Source organism: Bos mutus, chromosome 18 (assembly GCF_027580195.1).
Source record: "Bos mutus isolate GX-2022 chromosome 18, NWIPB_WYAK_1.1, whole genome shotgun sequence".
Taxonomy (NCBI): Eukaryota; Metazoa; Chordata; class Mammalia; order Artiodactyla; family Bovidae; genus Bos; species Bos mutus.
In genome coordinates this window covers 12713150-12731264 of record NC_091634.1, presented here as the reverse complement: position 1 = coordinate 12731264, position 18115 = coordinate 12713150, and the positions used below count along the sequence as shown (strand labels likewise).

General features: G+C 51.7%; 1 protein-coding gene across 1 annotated transcript; it reads left to right on the top strand.

Annotated features, from left to right (window-relative positions):
• Window positions 1–392: 392 nt before the first annotated feature.
• On the top strand, window positions 393–18110 carry ITPKC (inositol-trisphosphate 3-kinase C). The gene is made up of 7 exons (XM_005890601.3): window positions 393–1705; window positions 6195–6294; window positions 8835–9048; window positions 10511–10715; window positions 12915–13016; window positions 13632–13703; window positions 16654–18110. Exons 1-7 carry the CDS (start codon window positions 575–577, stop codon window positions 16855–16857), a joined length of 2028 nt encoding a protein of 675 aa, XP_005890663.3. The 5' UTR covers window positions 393–574; the 3' UTR covers window positions 16858–18110.
• Window positions 18111–18115: the final 5 nt, after the last annotated feature.

Below are 18115 nucleotides of genomic sequence, written 5' to 3'. Positions count from 1 at the left end.
TCCTCATTTTACAGATGAGAAAACTGAGTCTGGGGCTCAGACAAGGGGTTGGGAGTGGAAGTCACTCCCTCATGGGGACGCGGCTAAGAACTAGCAGAGGCGGGTCTCAACTGACGCAAATAGAATTCCCAAGTCTCTGAAAGTCCTTTCCGGCGCTGCGTGAAGAATGAGGGGGCTGCTGGACTCGTCGCAGGGGGTTACAGGAGACTAAACTAGCCAGTCGAGGGTGTGGCGAGTTTGGACTAGTTGCGAGGGTGTATAGAGGGGTCTACTCGTCCGCGATCAGGACACCAGCCCCACAAACACGACCTGTCAGGGATTCACAGTCCACCCAGTCAAAGAAGGTGGGAGGAGCCAGATAAGGCCCGTCCCTTACGTCACGTCCGGTGAGGCGGGGCTTCGGGGCTTTCCCCTGGATGGAGGAGGGAGTATCGGTTAACCCCTCCGTGGCTGGGCGGGCTGGAGCTCCGAGGGCCGGAACCCGCGAATTGGGGCTCCCCAGCCACACCCCTCGCGGGATTTAAAGGGACAGGAGGGGCTGGGCCCGGTTGAAGCCCGAACCTTGCGAACGGGCATGAGGCGCTGCCCGTGCCGGGGAAGCCTGAGCGAGGCGGAGGCCCAGGCTCTGCCGGCGGCAGCCCGCATGGGACTGGCGGCGCCGCGAGGGGGGCGGCGGCGGCAGCCAGGGCAGCAACGACCTGGGCCCGGAGCAGGGGGCCCGGTGGGGCGGCCGGAAGGGGGCGGGCCCCGGGCCCGAACCGAGGAGTCCAACCGCCACACCGAGCCCGAGAGGGCCAGCCTCGGGCTTGAGTCGGGGGCCGACGGACGGGCTGAGCCTGAAGCAGCTGGCCTCGGAGCGGAGACGGAGCGGCCCAACCCAACGACGGAGCCAGGCAAGTCCATTCTCCGGACACATCTAGGAGGGAGCAGCCACTGGTCAGAGCTGGAGACAGCCGGTGACTGGACAGAGACTGGGACAGATGGCTTTTGGGCTGATCCACACAGGACTGACCTCCAGTCTCAGCCCCAGAGGGCTAACCTCTGGGCACAGCCAGGGGTTGACGGGCCCTGGACAGAACTAGAAAAATATGGGTCACAGACCCAGTCAGAGAGGGCCAAGCCCAGGGCTGATAACCTCTGCACCCAGAACAGGTCAAGCGTCCGGACCCAGCCAGAGGGGGTCCCTCTCTCAACAGAGCGCAGTGCTGACAGCTCTTGGAAACAACCGTTTACCGAGGGCTCCAGGACGCAAAAAGGTACCGAAGACTCCTGGACGGAGCTGCACACTGATGGCTCCCAGATACAACAGGACACTGAAACAGCCTGGAAGCAGCTTGACCCCGGTGGTTTCCCAACACAAGATACCGATGGATTGTGGTCACAGCCCGGCACTGACGGACCCCAGACGGAGCCTAGGACAGACTGCCTTTTGGGGGAGCCCAACCAAGATGACTCATTAGAAGAACCAGAACACAGGGAGTTGGTGACTCACCTGTACTCTCACCTGGAGGGTAGCACCCTGACCCCTGTGCCCCGCCTCATTATCACTCCGGAGACCCCTGAGCCTGAGGCTCGACCAGGGGGACCCCCCTCCCAGCTTGAGGCGGGCAGTGGTGGCTTCTCCTCTGCCTCCTCTTTCGACGAGTCTGAGGATGACGTGGTGGCTGGGGGCGGAGGTGCCAGCGACCCCGAGGACAGGTCTGGGGTGAGTGGGACCCATTGCACCCTTGAGCCAGACCCCCACAGACCCCATAGCCCACCCCCCAACTCTCCCACCCCCGCCTTTCCTTTGAGAAGTTCTCTAGAACTCCACCAGCAGTTTTATCTCCAGGCACCTCTTCCATCCACCAACCTCTTCCCTCTGACAGCAGGGTTCCTAGCTCTCCAGGCGCCCTCCTCTTCATTCTCTCCTTTCCCCCGCCTCCAGTCCTGGGGTCTAAAATGGATGGCTGCTGGTCAACTTCATGGCACCCAGGAACCCCTAAAAGTTGCGTGAGTCCTGTGAGTATATACACATGCTTTTGCAGCAAGGGTCTGTGACTTCTGTTGGATCCTCTGGACAGTCTGTGACCCCCCCCCCCACCCCGCCCAGACTTTAAAGCATACTAGTTTAGGGAGACAGAAAGGGTGCACTTTCTACCCCACTCTGCTTAGTCTGGGGCCCGTAGTTGCCTTAAGGGATCATCAGTCTTCAACACCCTAAGCTCATTCACTTCTGTAGGGAGCAAGCACCCAGTATTTTTTTTTTTATCATTCTCAAAGGGCTGTGTGAACCCCAAACGCTAAGGGACCCCAGCCAAGGACTCTCCCATCTCCCCACTGCATTACCCCCAGATCCCCAGGGTGCTCCTGCAATCTCTTGTTTACATCCTCTATCCTCAGCTTGGGTGCGGTTCTCTGCTGGTGAATCAGGAGGGCTGGCAGGGCAGGTTCAGGGAGGGAGGGTCAGTGCAGGTATGAGAGCCTCCCATGGGTCAGTCTGCTGGAGCCTCCCATTGTCCTGGGGCCCCTGGCTGGAGTCTGCCCTGAGCCCCACTCACCCCACATGCTTTGCTCTCTGAACATGCTCACACATGTGGCCGCAGGTGTAACAGATAGACCTGCCCCAGCCTGCCTGCACTGACCCTCTGAGGCTCTGCTGTTGCTGTTCCCTCTCCCTATTCCCTCACCTCCTTGGCATCTCAGAGCAGCTGAGCTGGAGTGAATGAAGGGAAAAAAAAAAAAAAACTCTCAAAAAAAAAAAAAAAAAAGAAAGCAACAGCTCTCACTCACTTATGCCAAGCCCTGTGCCAAGCTCTTTTGTTGATTTATTTATTTTTTGGTTGCAGCTTGCTGCACAAGGGATTTAAGCTCCTCAATCAGGGATCAAACCTGCTCCCCTTGCATTGGGAGTGCAGAGTCCAAACCACTGGTCCGCCAGGGAAGTCCCTGTGCTGAACTCTTGGCTTGTATCAACACATTTAAACTTCACAGCAGCCCTATGAGGAAGATTCTATTATCTCCATTTTACAGATGAGGAGACTGAAGCACAGAGACTCATCCAAAGTCACAGACCTTGGAAGACACGGATTCCAACTTTTACTGAACGCTAGGCACTTTTTCTGAGTGCTGTGTATTATTAACTCGTTGAATCTTTATAACAGCACTGTAAGTTTGGGATTATTATCTCCATTTTACAGAGGGGACACTAAGGCCTGGAGAGGTGAGATCACTTGCTTAGAGTTGGCCTTGTCCAGTCGGAGCCTAGATTCTAACTCAGTTCTGACTGAGTTGAAAACCCAGGCATTTTCACCCCTATAATGTGTGGATCCATCCCTCCTCATCTGCCTTCCTCTGAGCCTTTCTGTCTTCAGTGTTTCCTCATCCTCTAGAATCTGTCTCCAGGGCCCAGCTGTGACTAATATTTGAAGGTGCCCAGCTCCAGAGTCTTCCATGGTTCCCCAGGGCTTTCCTGATAGTGACCAGGAGTTTGGTCCTGAGTTCAGAGCTTCCTGTCTCCAGGCTCCTTCCTCTGTTCAGCTTCCCTTCTCCCCTCCTGACCCCTTCTGCTGTTGCAACGGAGCCTAAGTACGTGCTGTTCCCCGAACACACTGCTGCCATCCTGCCTCCGATTGTTGCTCAAGCCATTCCCACTGCCCAGAATACCCCTCACTTCCTGCCCCCTTCGTTTTGAAATCCCATCTGACCTTAAAGACCCAGCTACTTTCTTCCTTTCCTCCCCCCTTCCTTCCTTCTCACATGCATCCTTCTAATCAGGCAACAGACAGTCCCCAAGTCCCTGCTATGTGTTTGGCTCCATGTTGGCTTTGCCGGGAACACATCCTGCCTGCATGGAGCTCCCAGGTCACTGGGAGGAGACAGACCCATCACAGGCAGTGACAGCTTGGAGGGGTCAGGGCTGGGATGGGGGAAGCCCACCGGGTTGTGGGAGTCCAGAGAAGGTGACTGGCCAGACCTAGGGTATCAAAGAGGGGCTTCCTGGACTGGGGCGGTGGGGAGCGGGGGACATGTGAGCTAAGGGCATGATGAAATCTGAGACAGCCCAGATTAACCATCAGATCTAAGAAAAAAGAGATAAAGAAGATACTGAATCTGCTTATGATTAAAAGAAAGAAAGAAAAACACACTCTCAGTCAACTTCCTTCAACCCAAACTATATTTTTGGAGCACTTATTCTGTGTCAGGCCATGACTGGGGACATGCTTGTAACCATGGCAACCTCAGTTCTGCTCTCAGTCAAGGCTTGTAATCTGGCAGGGCTGTGGTGGATAACCCCAGGGCAGTGGAGGCAGACCAGAGATAGAACCCCAACAGTACACTGTGTGATTTAGGCAGGTGACTTCACCCCTCTGAGTCTTTCCACCCCTGTAATACAGTCAACAATCCTCCTGGGATGGTGTTTTTAGGATTAGGTGGGTTATGCCACACTGAGCCTTTGTCATTGTGCCTAGATTGTTCCAGGTGCTTAGTAAACAGGAACCTTCATTCATCATCTCCTCTCCATGGCTGGCAGCTGGAGAGGGGAGGGGAGAACCTTTCCTGAGTCCTGCAGTCCAACTCTCTGGTCTGTGTTTGACCTTCCCACCATCCATTAGATGTCTGCTAGGTAACGGGGTTTGCAGGGTATAGGAGACAACATGACTTTGACCCTCAGTGGAGGGAGATGAGCCATGTAGGTTTTTTTCTCTGGACACAACTCATTTTCCCAATCCTTGCTAAGAGTTTGGTATGTGCTTGGAGCAGAGAAGGTATTTGTGTGTGTGTGTGCATGCACACTAGTGTAAAGAACCCACTTGCCAATGCAGGAGACGTAAGAGATTCGAGTTTGGTTCCTGGGTCAGGAAGATCCCCTGGAGGGCATGGCAACCCACTCCAGTATTCTTGCCTGGGAAATCTCATGGACAGAGGAGCCTGGTGGGCTACAGTCTACAGGGTCACACAGAGTCGGACAGGACTGAAGTGACTTAGCACGCATGTGTGCATGCATGTGTGTGTGTGTACACACATGGGTGTGTGTGTGCAGATGCTCTTGGTTGAGTCAACAGGATACAACTGAATCCTTGTTTTCTGTTGGCTTCTCTGTTTTATTTGCTGCCACCTTTTCTCTGCATCTATGTTTCATTTTCTTTCTCTGTCATTACCCTGTCTCCCATTCTGTTTCTCTGTTTCTTTCTCTTCTGGTAACTCTGTGTCAGTGGGAAGAGGTCAGGATTGCTGTAGTAACAAACAGCGCCCAAACTTAATGACTTGAAGCAAGGAAGGATTTTTCTTCTCTTTAGGCTGTGCTGCCTGTGCGATCTTAGTTCCCTGACCAGGGATTGAACATGGGCCCTCAGAAGTGATGGGTGAGGCGAGGGGCCCCTGCTCCATGCTGTCTTCACTCAGCTGCTGTTTCTCTTGCCACAGTGCCCTGCCCCACCCCCTTCTTTAATAGGAAAACGAACATGGAGTCACTCACTGGCTTTAAGACTCCATCTAAAAGTGACACTTCCACTTACATTTCATTGGCCAAAGCTAAGTTTGAGAGGGCAGGGGTATTCCTGGCAGGGAGACAAGCCTGAGGTCTTTGGTGAGCAGCTGTTAGGGCCACCACAGTCTCTATCTTTGTCCCAGTCATCACTTTGCCCCCTGTCTCTATTTCTCTCTCTCTCTTGTTCCGCCTCTATCCATCAACTCCTTTATCATTTTCCCTGGAAGATCTGACTTCATTCAGGAACAGCAGGCTTCCCCATTTTTGGTGTGTGTATGTCATGGAAAGATGTAGGGTGTTACTGGTGACTACAAAACCTAGCCTATCTTTACTTCTTTGAGAAGGACAGAGAGACACAGATACAAAGTGATCACACTGAGGGACTTCCCTGGTGGTCCAGTGGTTAAGACTCTGTGCTCCTGATATAGGGTTCGATCCCTGACTGGGGGAGATCCCTTATGCTGTGCAGCCAAAAAAAGAAGTGATGACACTGAGATAAATGGAAAGGGACTCTTCTCACCTTTGCTGAGGCTTTGGAGGGTGCTCATGATTACTAAAGTAAGTGAGCTTTGCTCACCCCAATGAGCTTAAGCCCAGCGATCCCAGGAAGCCCCACTGGCCCTTGGAAAGACCCCAGGCTTGCCCCTTGGTTCCCTCTCAGGGCACTCGCCTCATCCTCCCTTCCTGGCCTCAACCCTGACCCCACCCTCTCTGCCCCACACAGAACAAGCCGTGGAAGAAGCTGAAGACAGTTCTGAAGTATTCGCCCTTTGTGGTCTCCTTCCGAAAACACTACCCTTGGGTCCAGCTGTCTGGACACTCTGGTGAGAGCGGGCGGGGAGAAGGGTGGCTGGGGGGCAGCCCGATCTGGGCAGAGACGCCTGGAGGCGGGGAAGGAACCGCTCTTTGTCCTTTAGGTCCCCATCTGTAAAATGGGCTAAGTGGCAGTCTCCAGCTCCTGGAGCCGTTGCGGCACGTGCTTAGGCTGGGCCGGGCCATTCGCACCTCAGGGTGGAGGGCTGTGTCCTGTTAGAATGGTGTCAGGGTGGTGGGGGGCAAACCTTGACCACGGAGACAGAGGGGCCTGAGCTTGAATCCGAGTTCTGCTCTTTATTTGTGGATGGCCCTGGGCAAGTTACTTTCCCTCACTGGGGCCCTACCCCTCCTAAATGGCAGCTCCAAGTCCCTGTCCCCATCCTGTGTCTGGAGCAGAGTAGGCCCCCAGGAAACAACAGCTATGGGGCTTCCCTGTTGGCTCAGTGGTAAGGAACACACCTGCTGATGCAAAAGATGGGGATTCGATTCCTGGGTAGGGAAGATCCTTTGGAGAAGGAAATAGCAAGCCATTTCAGTATTCTTGCCTGGGAAATCCCATGGACAGAGGAGCCTGGCGGGCTACGGTCCATGGGGTCGAAAAGAGTTGGACTCAATTTAGTGGCTAAACAACAACAAACAACAGCTTTAATGTTTTTCCCCCCCCAGGACTTAGCATGGTGTCTTAAGCACATAGTAGCATGAGGCCAAGCATCTAGCATTCTTGGTCAAGGACTGGATAATAAATGTAAAGTACTCAACTCTGTTTTTGCAACATATAAGCAGACATAGATAATGTGTTCCAATAAAGCTTTTTTTTTTTCCTTCTTTTTACAAAAACTGGCAGTGGGCTAGACTAGACAAATTGTTCCTATGAGCAAAGGGAAGGGAACTTATCTTCCTGTTCATCCTCAGATCTGAGTCAGAGAAAGGCAAAGTCCCCCCCGCCCCCCACCACCAAAACTGTCAACACAGGCCTGCCATCTGTATGTATCCTAGTTACTATTGCTGAGTTAAAAAAACGGAAAACAGAAAATTCAAAACTTAGTAGTTAAAAAAACAAACAAACAACTTAGTGGAATAAAACAACCATATTATTACACTCATAAGTTTTGGGTCAGGAATTCAGACAGAGCGTAGCCAGGATGGCTTATTGCTGCGTCATGATACCTGGGAATTCAGCTAGGACAGTTGAAGGCTGCAGGCTGGAAACCTTTGGAGATTCACTCATTCACACACCAGGCAGTTGATGCTGGCTGTTGGCTGGTTCTCCGTTGGGGCTGCCAGCTGGAAAGCCCATGTGTGACTTCTCAGTGTGGCTGCTTGGGCTTCTTCACAGTATGGTGCCTCAGCAGTCAGATTTCTTACTTGGTAGCTCAGGACTGAAAGGCAAGGGTCTGTGATAACAAAGTGGAGGCTGCGTCTCAGACTCTGAAGTCATGGTGTTGCTTCTGCCATAAGAAGCAAGATTCTGTCAGAATCAAGGGGAAAAGAATTAAAGAATTAGATTCCACTTCTTGATTGGAGTGGCAAAATTCTAGAAGAGTGTGTGGACATGAGCTACTCTTTACTCATCATATATATATGATGAAAACAAAACAAATGCCCCAGGAGAAGGGTTCGTGATTACCGTTACAGACATTTTGGAAAATATAATCTGAAAATACTATCTGTCATTCTAATCTACACTATCTGCATGGCCCAGGAAATGCCAGATTTGTGAATTAACAAGGTCCGTTTTGTTAGCGCTCTGGGACTCCAGGCTGAAGCAAATGCATATCAGCTCTGGAGAGTCATGCTCTTGACTCAGCTGTCACAAAAGTTCTCACTGCTGATCGTGAGCTCATAATCCAAAATTACAAAACAAATGAGAACATAGTCTGCTGGGAATCTGACTCTGTTTAAACAAAAATGCAGAACTAGGCCCTTCCTTCACCAACTGTGGCCAAGATTTTTTTTTAATTGAAGGATAATTGCTTTACAGTATTTTGTGGTTTTCTGTCATACATTAACAAGAATCAGCCATAGGTACACCCATGTCCCCTCCCTCCCCAAACTCCCATCTCCCTACCCATTCCACCCTTTTAGATTGTCATAGAGCACCTGTTTGAGTTCCCTGAATCCTACAGCAAATTCCCATTGGCTATGGGAATTGGCTATTTACATTTACATATGGTATTGTAAGTTTCCATGTTACTCTCTGGATACATCTCACCCTCTCCCCTCCCTCCATGTCCATAGATCCATTCTCTATGTCTGTTTCTCCATTGCCTCCCTGAAAATAAATCCATCTTTTTAGATTCCATATATATGCATCAGTATACAATATTTATACTTCTCTTTCTGACTTACTTCAATATAATAGGCTCTAGGTTCATCCACCTCATTAGAACTGATTCAAATACATTCCCCTGGCCAAGATTTTGAGAGCTGGAGGGAGGGAGAGAAAGTATTGCAGATGGGTCAGGCAAGATGATGGTGGCCAGGATCTGAGACACACGGGGAAGTGGCTCATTCAGTTTCTGACCCTCTTGTTGATGGCTGCTCACAGGGAACTTTCAGGCAGGAGAAGATGGTTGGATTCTGAAGCGTTTCTGTCAGTATGAGCAGCGCAGCCTGGAGCAGCTGATGCGTGACCCCCTGCGGCCTTTTGTGCCAGCCTACTATGGCGTAGTGCAGCGGGATGGCCAGACCTTTAACCAGATGGAAGATCTGCTGGCAGACTTTGAGAACCCCTCCATCATGGACTGCAAGATGGGCAGCAGGTAGGTTCAGGGGCAGCCATGGGGCAGAGGCAAAGGGTTGGGTGGACGTTTTTGAAAATAGCACCAAACCTATCTTCTTCTTTTTAAACAATACTTAATTATTTATTTCGCTGTACCAGGTCCAGCTTGTGGCATGTGGGATCTTTAGTTGTGGCATGTGGGATTTAGTTCCCTAACCAGGGATCAAACTGGGCCCCCAGCACTGGGAGCACAGAATCTTATTCACTGGACCACCAGGGAAGTCTTAAGCCAATCTTCAAAGTGGTTGTACTAGCATCCTTCTCCATCAGCAGTGTATGAGAGTTCCAGTTGTTCTATCTTGTCATCAATGCTTTGTATTACCTGTTTTACTACTTTTAGCTATCTTGGTGGGTATCTCTTTATTGTTTTAATTTCTATTTCTCTGATGACCAAAGAAATTAAGCATTGATTAGCCATTTGGATATCCTCTTTTGAAAACTGCCCATTTTACTATTTCATTTTGCTCATTTTTTGACTGGGCTCTCTTATTGTTATAAAGATTTGTAATTCTTTATGTATTTTGGATACATGTCCTTTGCTGGAGATACAAACACACACACACACACACACACACACACACACCATTCTCTCTCTCTCCAGGTCTCCCATTTCACTCTCTTCATGTCTTTTGATAAACAGAAGTACTTTTAATGTAGTACAGTTTATCAATTTATTTCATTATGGTTAGTAGCTTTTAAAGAAATCTGCCTACTTTAAGATCACAGTGATCTCCTGTGTTTTCTTCTACAGGTTTTTTTTTTTTTTAATTATTTACTTATTTTTGACTGTGCTGGGTCTTTGTTGCCACGAGGGCTTTTCTCCAGGTGCAGCGAGTAGGGGCTACTCTCTAGTTGTGGTGCACAGGCTTCCCATTGCAGTGGCTTCTCTTTGTTGCAGAGCACGCACTCTAGGGTGTGCAGGCTCAGTAGCAGTTATGGTTCCTGGGCTCTAGAGCACAGGTTCAATAGTTGTGGCATATGGGCTTAGTTGCTCTGTGGCATGTGGGATCTTCCTGGACCAGGGATCAAACCTGTGTCTCCTGCATTGGCAGACAGATTCTTTACCACTGAGGTACCAGGGAAACCCCTACAAGCTTAGTTTTAACTTTCACATTTAGATCTGCAATCCATCTAGATGTAATTTTTATATATGGTGTGAGGCAGGGATCGAGGTTCATTTTCCCTTTCCGTATGGATATGTTGTTGACCCAGTATCATTGATTGAAAAGACTGCTCCTTCCCCATTGAACTGCAGTGCCTTCCTTGTCATAAATCAGGTGAATGTACTTGTGTGTCTGTTTGTGGACTCTGTCCCAGTTCACTGATCTGTTTGTCTATTCTTGTGCCATACTATAGTTTTATAACACTCCTTGATATCAGGGAGTAAAAGTCCTCCAGCTTTGTTCTTCATAGTTTCCCTTGCTACATCCTTTGTGTCCCAGGACCTACCTGGAGGAGGAGCTGGTGAAGGCGCGAGAACGGCCCCGGCCCCGGAAGGACATGTATGAGAAGATGGTGGCTGTGGACCCCGGGGCCCCCACCCCCGAGGAGCATGCCCAGTGTGCGGTCACCAAGCCCCGCTACATGCAGTGGAGGGAGACCGTGAGCTCAACCTCCACCCTGGGCTTCCGGATCGAGGGCATCAAGGTGAGGCCCAGGAGCTGCTGGCCTGTTTCTGGAGGGCTAAGAGCTAGGTCTGAGACAGAGTGACAGAAAAACCAACCAACTAGGGTGTCAGAAAAAACTGGAAAGATGCCAGATTTGGAAAGCGAGCAGGAGACTGCAGAGGATGGAAAAACAGGCTGGGAGAGGTCCGCTTCCCTGTTCCTGCCATGTCTGCCACAGACCAAGTTTTGTTTATCCACCTGCCTGAAAGTCTCTTGATTCCACCTTCTTTCCCCCTCCCCGAGGCCCTGAGTCCAGCCCCATCTTCTCCTACCCCAGCCGCCCTGGGCTCCCAGATGCTGGACCCACCCACTCTGATCCATCTTCTGACACAGCAGCTGGATGGGCTTTTTCCTTCTTATGCAGAAAAGTTTTCTCTTTTTTCTTCTTCTTCTTTTCTTTTTTGTAAATTAAATCTAATTGTGTGGATAGCTATCCACCACAGTTTGAAAGTCAAAATAATGTAAAGGAAATCTCTCTCCCAACCCTGTTGCTCTCCTTCCTGTTCTGTGCCCCCACCCCCCGCAACGCCACACCTCCTCATGGGGAACCACTTGATCAGTTACTTACATTTCTTCCTCTATATACAAACAAATGCAGCCTACATTTTCCTCTCTTTCTTACAAAAGATGGCATGGTCCTGGAGAGTTTTCCTCATCATTGCAGAGAGAGAGATTTCCCTCCCCCTCTGCTTCCTTCCTTCCTTTCTTTTCGCTCTGTATTAGCTCTCTGTGGGTGTACCACAAGCCCCTGTGGATGGCACAGTGAAGTACTCATTTCTTTGAAAGGGTCCTCCTATCTCCGGCCACAGGCCCTCTGCACTTGCTGTTTCCTGTGCCAGGACTGCTCTTCCCCCTTCCCCTGGTTGACTGACTCTCAGTTACTTCCCAGTCTCCTTCCAAATTTCACTTCCTCTGGGAAGCCCACCTTGATTTCTGTCTACTAGTTCAGGGCTTCTCTTTACCTCCTTCTAACTTCCCACACTCCCGTATCTTATCTCCCTTTATGATGATCTTATTCAGTATCTGCCTCCCTCATCTGATTACACCTGTGCTGTTACCTCTGTGTTACCATTGCCCACAGGGCACCTGGCATAGCCTGGCAGGATGACTCAGGGGGCCCTTTGTACCTCTCTCAGACATAACAAATAACATTAGTCTCCTTTATTTTACTGCTTCTCTGCCTTTTGACTAAGATCAAGTGTAGTATGGGAGCTTCTCAGATGGCCCAGTGGTAAAGAATCTGCCTGGCAATGCAGGAGATGCAAGAGACGCAGGTTTGATCCCTGGGTAGGGAAGAACCCCTAGAGTTGTTGAGTCGCTCAGTCACATCCGACTCTTTGCAACCCTGTGACTGCAGCACTCTAGGCGTCCCTCTCCTTCGCCATCTTCCAGAGCTTGCTCAAACTCATGTCCATTGAGTTGGTGATGCCATCCAACCATGTCATCCTCTGTCGCCCCCTTCTTCTCCTGCCCTCAGTCTTTCTCAGCATCAGGGGCTTTTCCAATGAGTCGGCTCTTCACTTCAGGTGGCCACAGTATTGGAGCTTCAGCTTCAGTATCGGTCCTTCCTAACCAACATTCAGGGTTGATTTCCTTTAGGATTGACTAGTTTGAGCTCCTTGAAGTCCAAGGGACTCTCAAGAGTTTTTTCTAGCACCACAATTCGAAAGCATCTCCGGTATTCTTGCCTGAAAAATTCCGTGAACAGAGGAGCCTGATGGGCTACAGTCCACAGGGTCGCAAAGAGTCAGACATGACTGAGCGACTGAGCACTTTATTGAGTGGTACCCAGCACTGTGCTATGGATCCTAATCCTTATACCAGCTTTAGGAGGTGGATATTAACACAATCCCATTTTCCAGATGAGGAAATCAAGGTTGAGGCAGGTGAAGTGACTTGCTCAAGGCCACTGAGTTAGGAAGTATCAGAGCCATGATTCAAAGCCAGATCCAAAGCTCTCCAAAGCCCACTTGGCTAGACCGGTTCATCCAGGAGGTTCAAGGTCAGACCTGAAGGACTGGTTGCTCAGGAGTATGACCTGGGGCTGAGTATGACCAGGTGGCTGGCTTCCCCTGAACAGCAAGTAAGCCTGGAGGCAGGTAGTTGCCCCCCAGAGGTGTCTGAGGCTGCTTGGTGTTGGGTGTGGGAAGGAAAAGCCATGACACCCCTCGTCTTACAGAAAGCCGATGGGACCTGCAACACTAACTTCAAGAAGACACAGAAGCTGGAGCAGGTGACAAAGGTGTTGGAGGATTTTGTGGACGGGAACCACACAATCCTGGTGAGCGGGACACCCATGCCCCCAGATTCAGAAGCGTAGGACCGCCACATCCTTGTTCCTCCCATGTTAACCATCGTTTGCTTCAGCTGACACTGGGCTGGCATCGCTCACTGCCTTGTCAGGGTTGGCAGGTCCAGGAGTGCCCTGCTGTCATGTCTGGTGGCTGCCTCACTGTCTCAGCTCCTGGCTTGATCGCCCAGCAGGCTGGCCTGGGCTTGTTCTCACAGTGGAAGCAGCAGAACAAGAGAGCAAGTGAAAACCAAGGTCTCTCAATGACTGAGCTCAGAATGGCCACCTTCATTCCTACAAGGTTCTATTGACCAAAGCAACTCATACGATCAAGCCTAAATTATAAGGGAAAGAGTCTCCCCTCTTGGTAGGAAAAGCTGCTAGAAATTGTGGGCATTCATGTAATCTACCAGCTACACTCTTATCTGTGCCACCCTGATGCCTCCAATCCTGGCCCGCCTCCCATTTCCCCATGGCTCCTCTTATCCGATCCTGGCTGGGGTCTGCCCACTCCTTTGGGGGGAATGAGATGGAGTCAGATCTTAAGGTGGGTAAGGACCCACAAAGTCCATGAACTAACCAAGAAATCTTCCCTCTCACCCACAGAGAAAGTATGTGGCACGCCTAGAAGAACTTCGTGAAGCTCTGGAAAGCTCCCCTTTCTTCAGGACCCACGAGGTGTGAGCCCCAGCCGCCATGGAAACAGAGGGCCCTGTGTGTGTCGGGGGGTGTCTGGGTCCAGGTGGCCTCAGGAGAAACCGCTGACAGAGTCACCTGCCAAAGCTATAAAAGGAGACCCTGAGGGAATTCCCTGGTGGTCCAGTGGTGAGGACTCTCACTGACTAGGGCCTGGGTTCAAACCCTAGTCGGGGAACTAAGATCCCACAAGCCTTATGGCATGGCAAAAAAAAAAAAAGAGGCCCCTCCCCTAGGTTTGGGAGTTTGCTTCTTTAGGGTAAGCAGCATCAGGAATTTCAGGGAGGGGACAGTTGGGAGCACGGACTGCAGGCAGACAGCCTGGGGTGAAGGCTGGTCCTGCCATGTGACCCTGGACATGTGGCCTACCCCCTTGGGCCTTGGTTTCTTCGTGGGAGAGGAAGGGAAAATAGTACCTTCCTTATGGAGCTGCTGAGGTGGACCTGAGCGAATATAGAGTGCTGTTCAGAGCGCAGAAGAGCTCCCAGCTCTTGTGATGATTTTGTAGCCATAATTATTATTTAAAATAATTTTTCTTTATTTTTGGCTGTATCAGGCCTTAGCTGTGGCATGAGACATCTTTGTTGTGGTGCTCAGGCTTAGTTGCTCTGTGGCATGTGGAATCTTAGTTCTCCGACCATGAATTGAACCTAAGTTCCCTGCATTGGAAGGCAGATTCTTTTCTCTTTGAAGAAGATAATTTTATTTATTTTTTTTATCTTTGGCTGCACTGGGACTCTAGCTGTGGAGAGCAGGGGCTACTCTCTAGTTGTGGTGCAAGGGTTTCTCATTGCAGTGGCCTCTCGTTGCGGAGTGTGGGCTCTAGGGCGTGTGGGCTCAGTCATTACAGTTCCTGGGCTCTAGTGCACAGGCTTAATCATTGTTGCACACGCATGGGCTTAGTTGCTTCACTGCATGTGGGATCTGGAATGCAGATTCTTAACCACTGCATCGCCAGGGAATTCTCCATAGCTACTTACAGTTATTGTTCCCTGCATTCCTCCTTTGGCAGCTCTCCCCCCTCACCTTTTCCCGCCCTTCACAGTCTGTCTCTTTGGAAGCCGTCACCTCTCTGGGGCTGTCTCAGGAAGTCTGTGGTGACGTCACCAGGTGTATCTCCACGCTCTCCCATCTCTCTCTTCCAAGTCCCTCTCTCCTTTTTCCTGTTAGCACTGACTGCCGAAAGAGCCACATCTGGGAGTCAGGCGGGCCGTGTTTGAACCCCCGCTGCCTGGGCAGTGGCTCTGCAGGCCTGTCTCCTGACCTGTAGGACAGGGCACCAGGAGCACCTGCCTCCTGGGTGTAGTGAAGGTTAAGTGGATTAACTTAGGTGAAGCCCAGCCCACAGGAAACCCTCAGTGTGTGCCAGTTTTCACTGTCACATGTCATCACTGACTGTCACCCTCATCACCATCACTGCCTTCGAGCTTCACAATGCGAGGCACAAAGAGGAGGCTTGGGGACTCTGTCTCCTCTATCCTCGTGTTTGGTTTCACCTGCCTGGTGACTGAATCCGAAAAAAAAACAAGTTGCCAAGATTTAAAACCTGAGACTTCACACCAAAATTGGGATTTCTAGTTTCCTTTGGACCACAGGAGACGTGGCAGTCCTGGGCTCCTCCCCATGTGCCAACAGCCATCCAGAACTGGGCGGCGGTGCCTCTCCTGGCAGCCACCTGCTCAGCTGCCCCGTCACCTGTGTTCCCTGGAAGAACTGATGTTTGAAACCCAACTAGCAAAAGGGAGGGGCTTGCAAACCTGTAGTTAGACAAGAGGAAGGACTGTGTTGCTAATTAAAAAAAAAAAAAGTTTTATTTATTTACTTTTGGCTGTGCCGGGTCTTCACTGCTGCTGCTCGAGCTTTCTCTAGTTGCAGAAAGCGGGGGCTACCCTTGGTTGCGGTGTGCAGGCTTCTCATTGCGGTGGCTTCTCTTGTTGCAGAGCACAGGCTCTAGGGCGCGTGTTTCAGGGGTTGTGGTCCCCAGGCTCTAGGGCACAGGCTCAATAGTTGCGGCGCACCGGCTTAGTTGGTCCGCAGCATGTGAGATCTTCCTGGACCTGGGATCGAACCCATGTTTCCTGCATTGGCAGGCAGATTCTTTACCACTTAGTCACCAGGGAAGCCCTGTATTTCTAATTTAAAAAGAAAAAAACAGCCCAGTATCTCCGTAGGGCGGTGTGCCCAGCTCCACAAGGCAGGTTGTGAGCTGTGGAGCATGGAATGCTGCAATGATCCCAAGGAGGGAGGTCATCCCCATTCTACAGATGAGGAAACTGAGCCTGGAAAAAAGGAAGCCACTTGCCTCGGGTCACCAGTAGCAATTCCCTGGGGCTGAGTAACTGCTGCCCCTGACCATGAGGAGGCATTATCCACACCCTCAGTCCCCACCAGGCTCCTTTGACCCATTTAGGATCCTGCAGGCATTGGATTTTGTACCCCAGTTTGAAAAGGGGTAACAGCTAACACTGTTTTACATTAAAAACTTTTTTATTTCAGCTGTCAGGTCTTAGTTACAGCTCTCGGGCTTCTCTAGTCACTGGCTTCTTTCTAGTTGCAGTGTGCAGGCTTGAGTTGCAGCACTCAGGCTTAGTTGCTCGAGTCCTTGTCCGCTGCATTGCAACGCGGATTCTTAACCACTGGACCACAGGGAAATCCCTGTTTTGTATTTGTTTATACAGGCAAGTCTTTTAAGAGTTTTATGTGGATTACTTCCTATAAATAACATGCATAGCAGTCTTCGAGGTAAATGGTAAGGAGAGTTAAAAGTCCCCTGCCCAGGGCCATGCAGCCTGTAAGTGACAGAGCTGGGGCTTGAACCCAGGCAGCCCAACTCCAAAGTCCATGCTATCAGCCACCCTCTCAGCTGTCTGCTGGGGCCGGGACCTTGGCTGTGCCTGCCCCTCCCTTTAACCTCCTGCCTCTCCCTCTGCAGGTGGTAGGCAGTTCCCTCCTCTTTGTGCACGACCACACCGGCCTGGCCAAGGTCTGGATGATTGACTTCGGCAAGACCGTGGCCCTCCCTGACCACCAGACGCTCAGCCACAGGCTGCCCTGGGTTGAAGGCAATCGCGAGGACGGCTACCTCTGGGGCCTGGACAACATGATCTGCCTGCTCCAGGGCCTGGCCCAGAGCTGACCTGCTCGTCCACAACCAGGTTCATTTATTGGATGGCGCCCATCTGGCTGGAGGGGCCCCGAGATGTGAGGGGGCCTGAGGTTGGCCACAGGGGAGCTAAAGTCCAGGGATAGGAGAGGTTGCATCGCACACCATGCAGGACCAGCGTGGAAGATCCGAAGGGCCTTGGAAATGCGGGTGAGGGCCCGCCCCACCCTTTGACCAGATGGGAGGTTGTTAAGAACCGGAGAGGCAGTGTGACCTGGCTGGGGCCCGCAGTTGAGTCAGAACCAGACTGGGCCCCTGACCAGCCAAGAGGGGATGCAGAGGCCGCAGCTAAACCACGCGCCCTGAAAGAACGCAGTGCACATGCTTGCACGGTACAGGCGTGACCTCAGGCCTGTCACCACATGAGTGACGGTAACCACGGCCCCTCCCTCTGCGGGCTGGCTGTTGGCGGGGCGGGAGAGCCAGACCTCATTAGTGAACAAACGCAGCAGCTCTCCTCCCACCCAGCAGTTACAGCCCCCACTCTTCATCTGGGGGCCGCCTAGGCTGGCAGAGGCTCTGAGGGTGTGGCGCTGTGGGTTGGGCCTGAGGGCTGACACCGCTGGGCAGGGCTCGGTTCACCCCGTCCTACCCGCCCCTGGCCCCATGGGCTCCTTCCCTGCTCCCTGGAGAACTGCTGACCCCCTGGCGACCGAAACCACAGCCACATCCCGTGCCGCCACTGTGACAGCACCATCTCAACCCTCAGGCACCAGCCTCAGCTGGGGACTTCCTCCTCCTGCCCTCTTCTGTCTCCTTCCTCCTAGAGGGCTGCGGTCGCAGCAAGGGCTTTCAGACGCCAGGCAGACATGGGCCTGGCTCGGGACCCAGCTACTTTCCTCAGGAGCGCCCCTTCTCCGGCCGGCCTCTGCAGGGAAGATGCCCTGCTTGGTTGGGCCTGAGGTGCAGGGTGGGTGGGGATGGCAACCTGGTCCAAACCAAAAGACCCCAGCACCCTGAGGCGTGGGTGGAGCCCCTCTGTCCTGCTCCTAACTTTGGGTTCCTGGCCCACCAGGCTGGGCTGGGGGAAGAGAGGCGCCCCCTCCCCCTTAGCCAAAGCTCTGGCGTGGTCTTCCAGGCTGAGGGTTGCTCCTTTTCTACTGTCTTTATACTTATTTATACAAGAGAGGTAGTTGTTTGATGGGGCCACACTGGGGATCAGGAGGCAACATCGCTTCACTGCCTTCCCCCTGTGACGACACCCCAATAAACACATCTGTAGTCCATTTTG

Excerpts from the sequence above, each read along its gene's own strand:
- ITPKC (XM_005890601.3), top strand. The coding sequence starts at position 575 with ATGAGGCGCTGCCCGTGCCGGGGAAGCCTGAGCGAGGCGGAGGCCCAG. Across the intron at positions 1,706-6,194 it reads ACCCCGAGGACAGGTCTGGG|AACAAGCCGTGGAAGAAGCT; the intron begins GTGAGTGGGACC and ends TGCCCCACACAG. Across the intron at positions 9,049-10,510 it reads GACTGCAAGATGGGCAGCAG|GACCTACCTGGAGGAGGAGC; the intron begins GTAGGTTCAGGG and ends TTTGTGTCCCAG.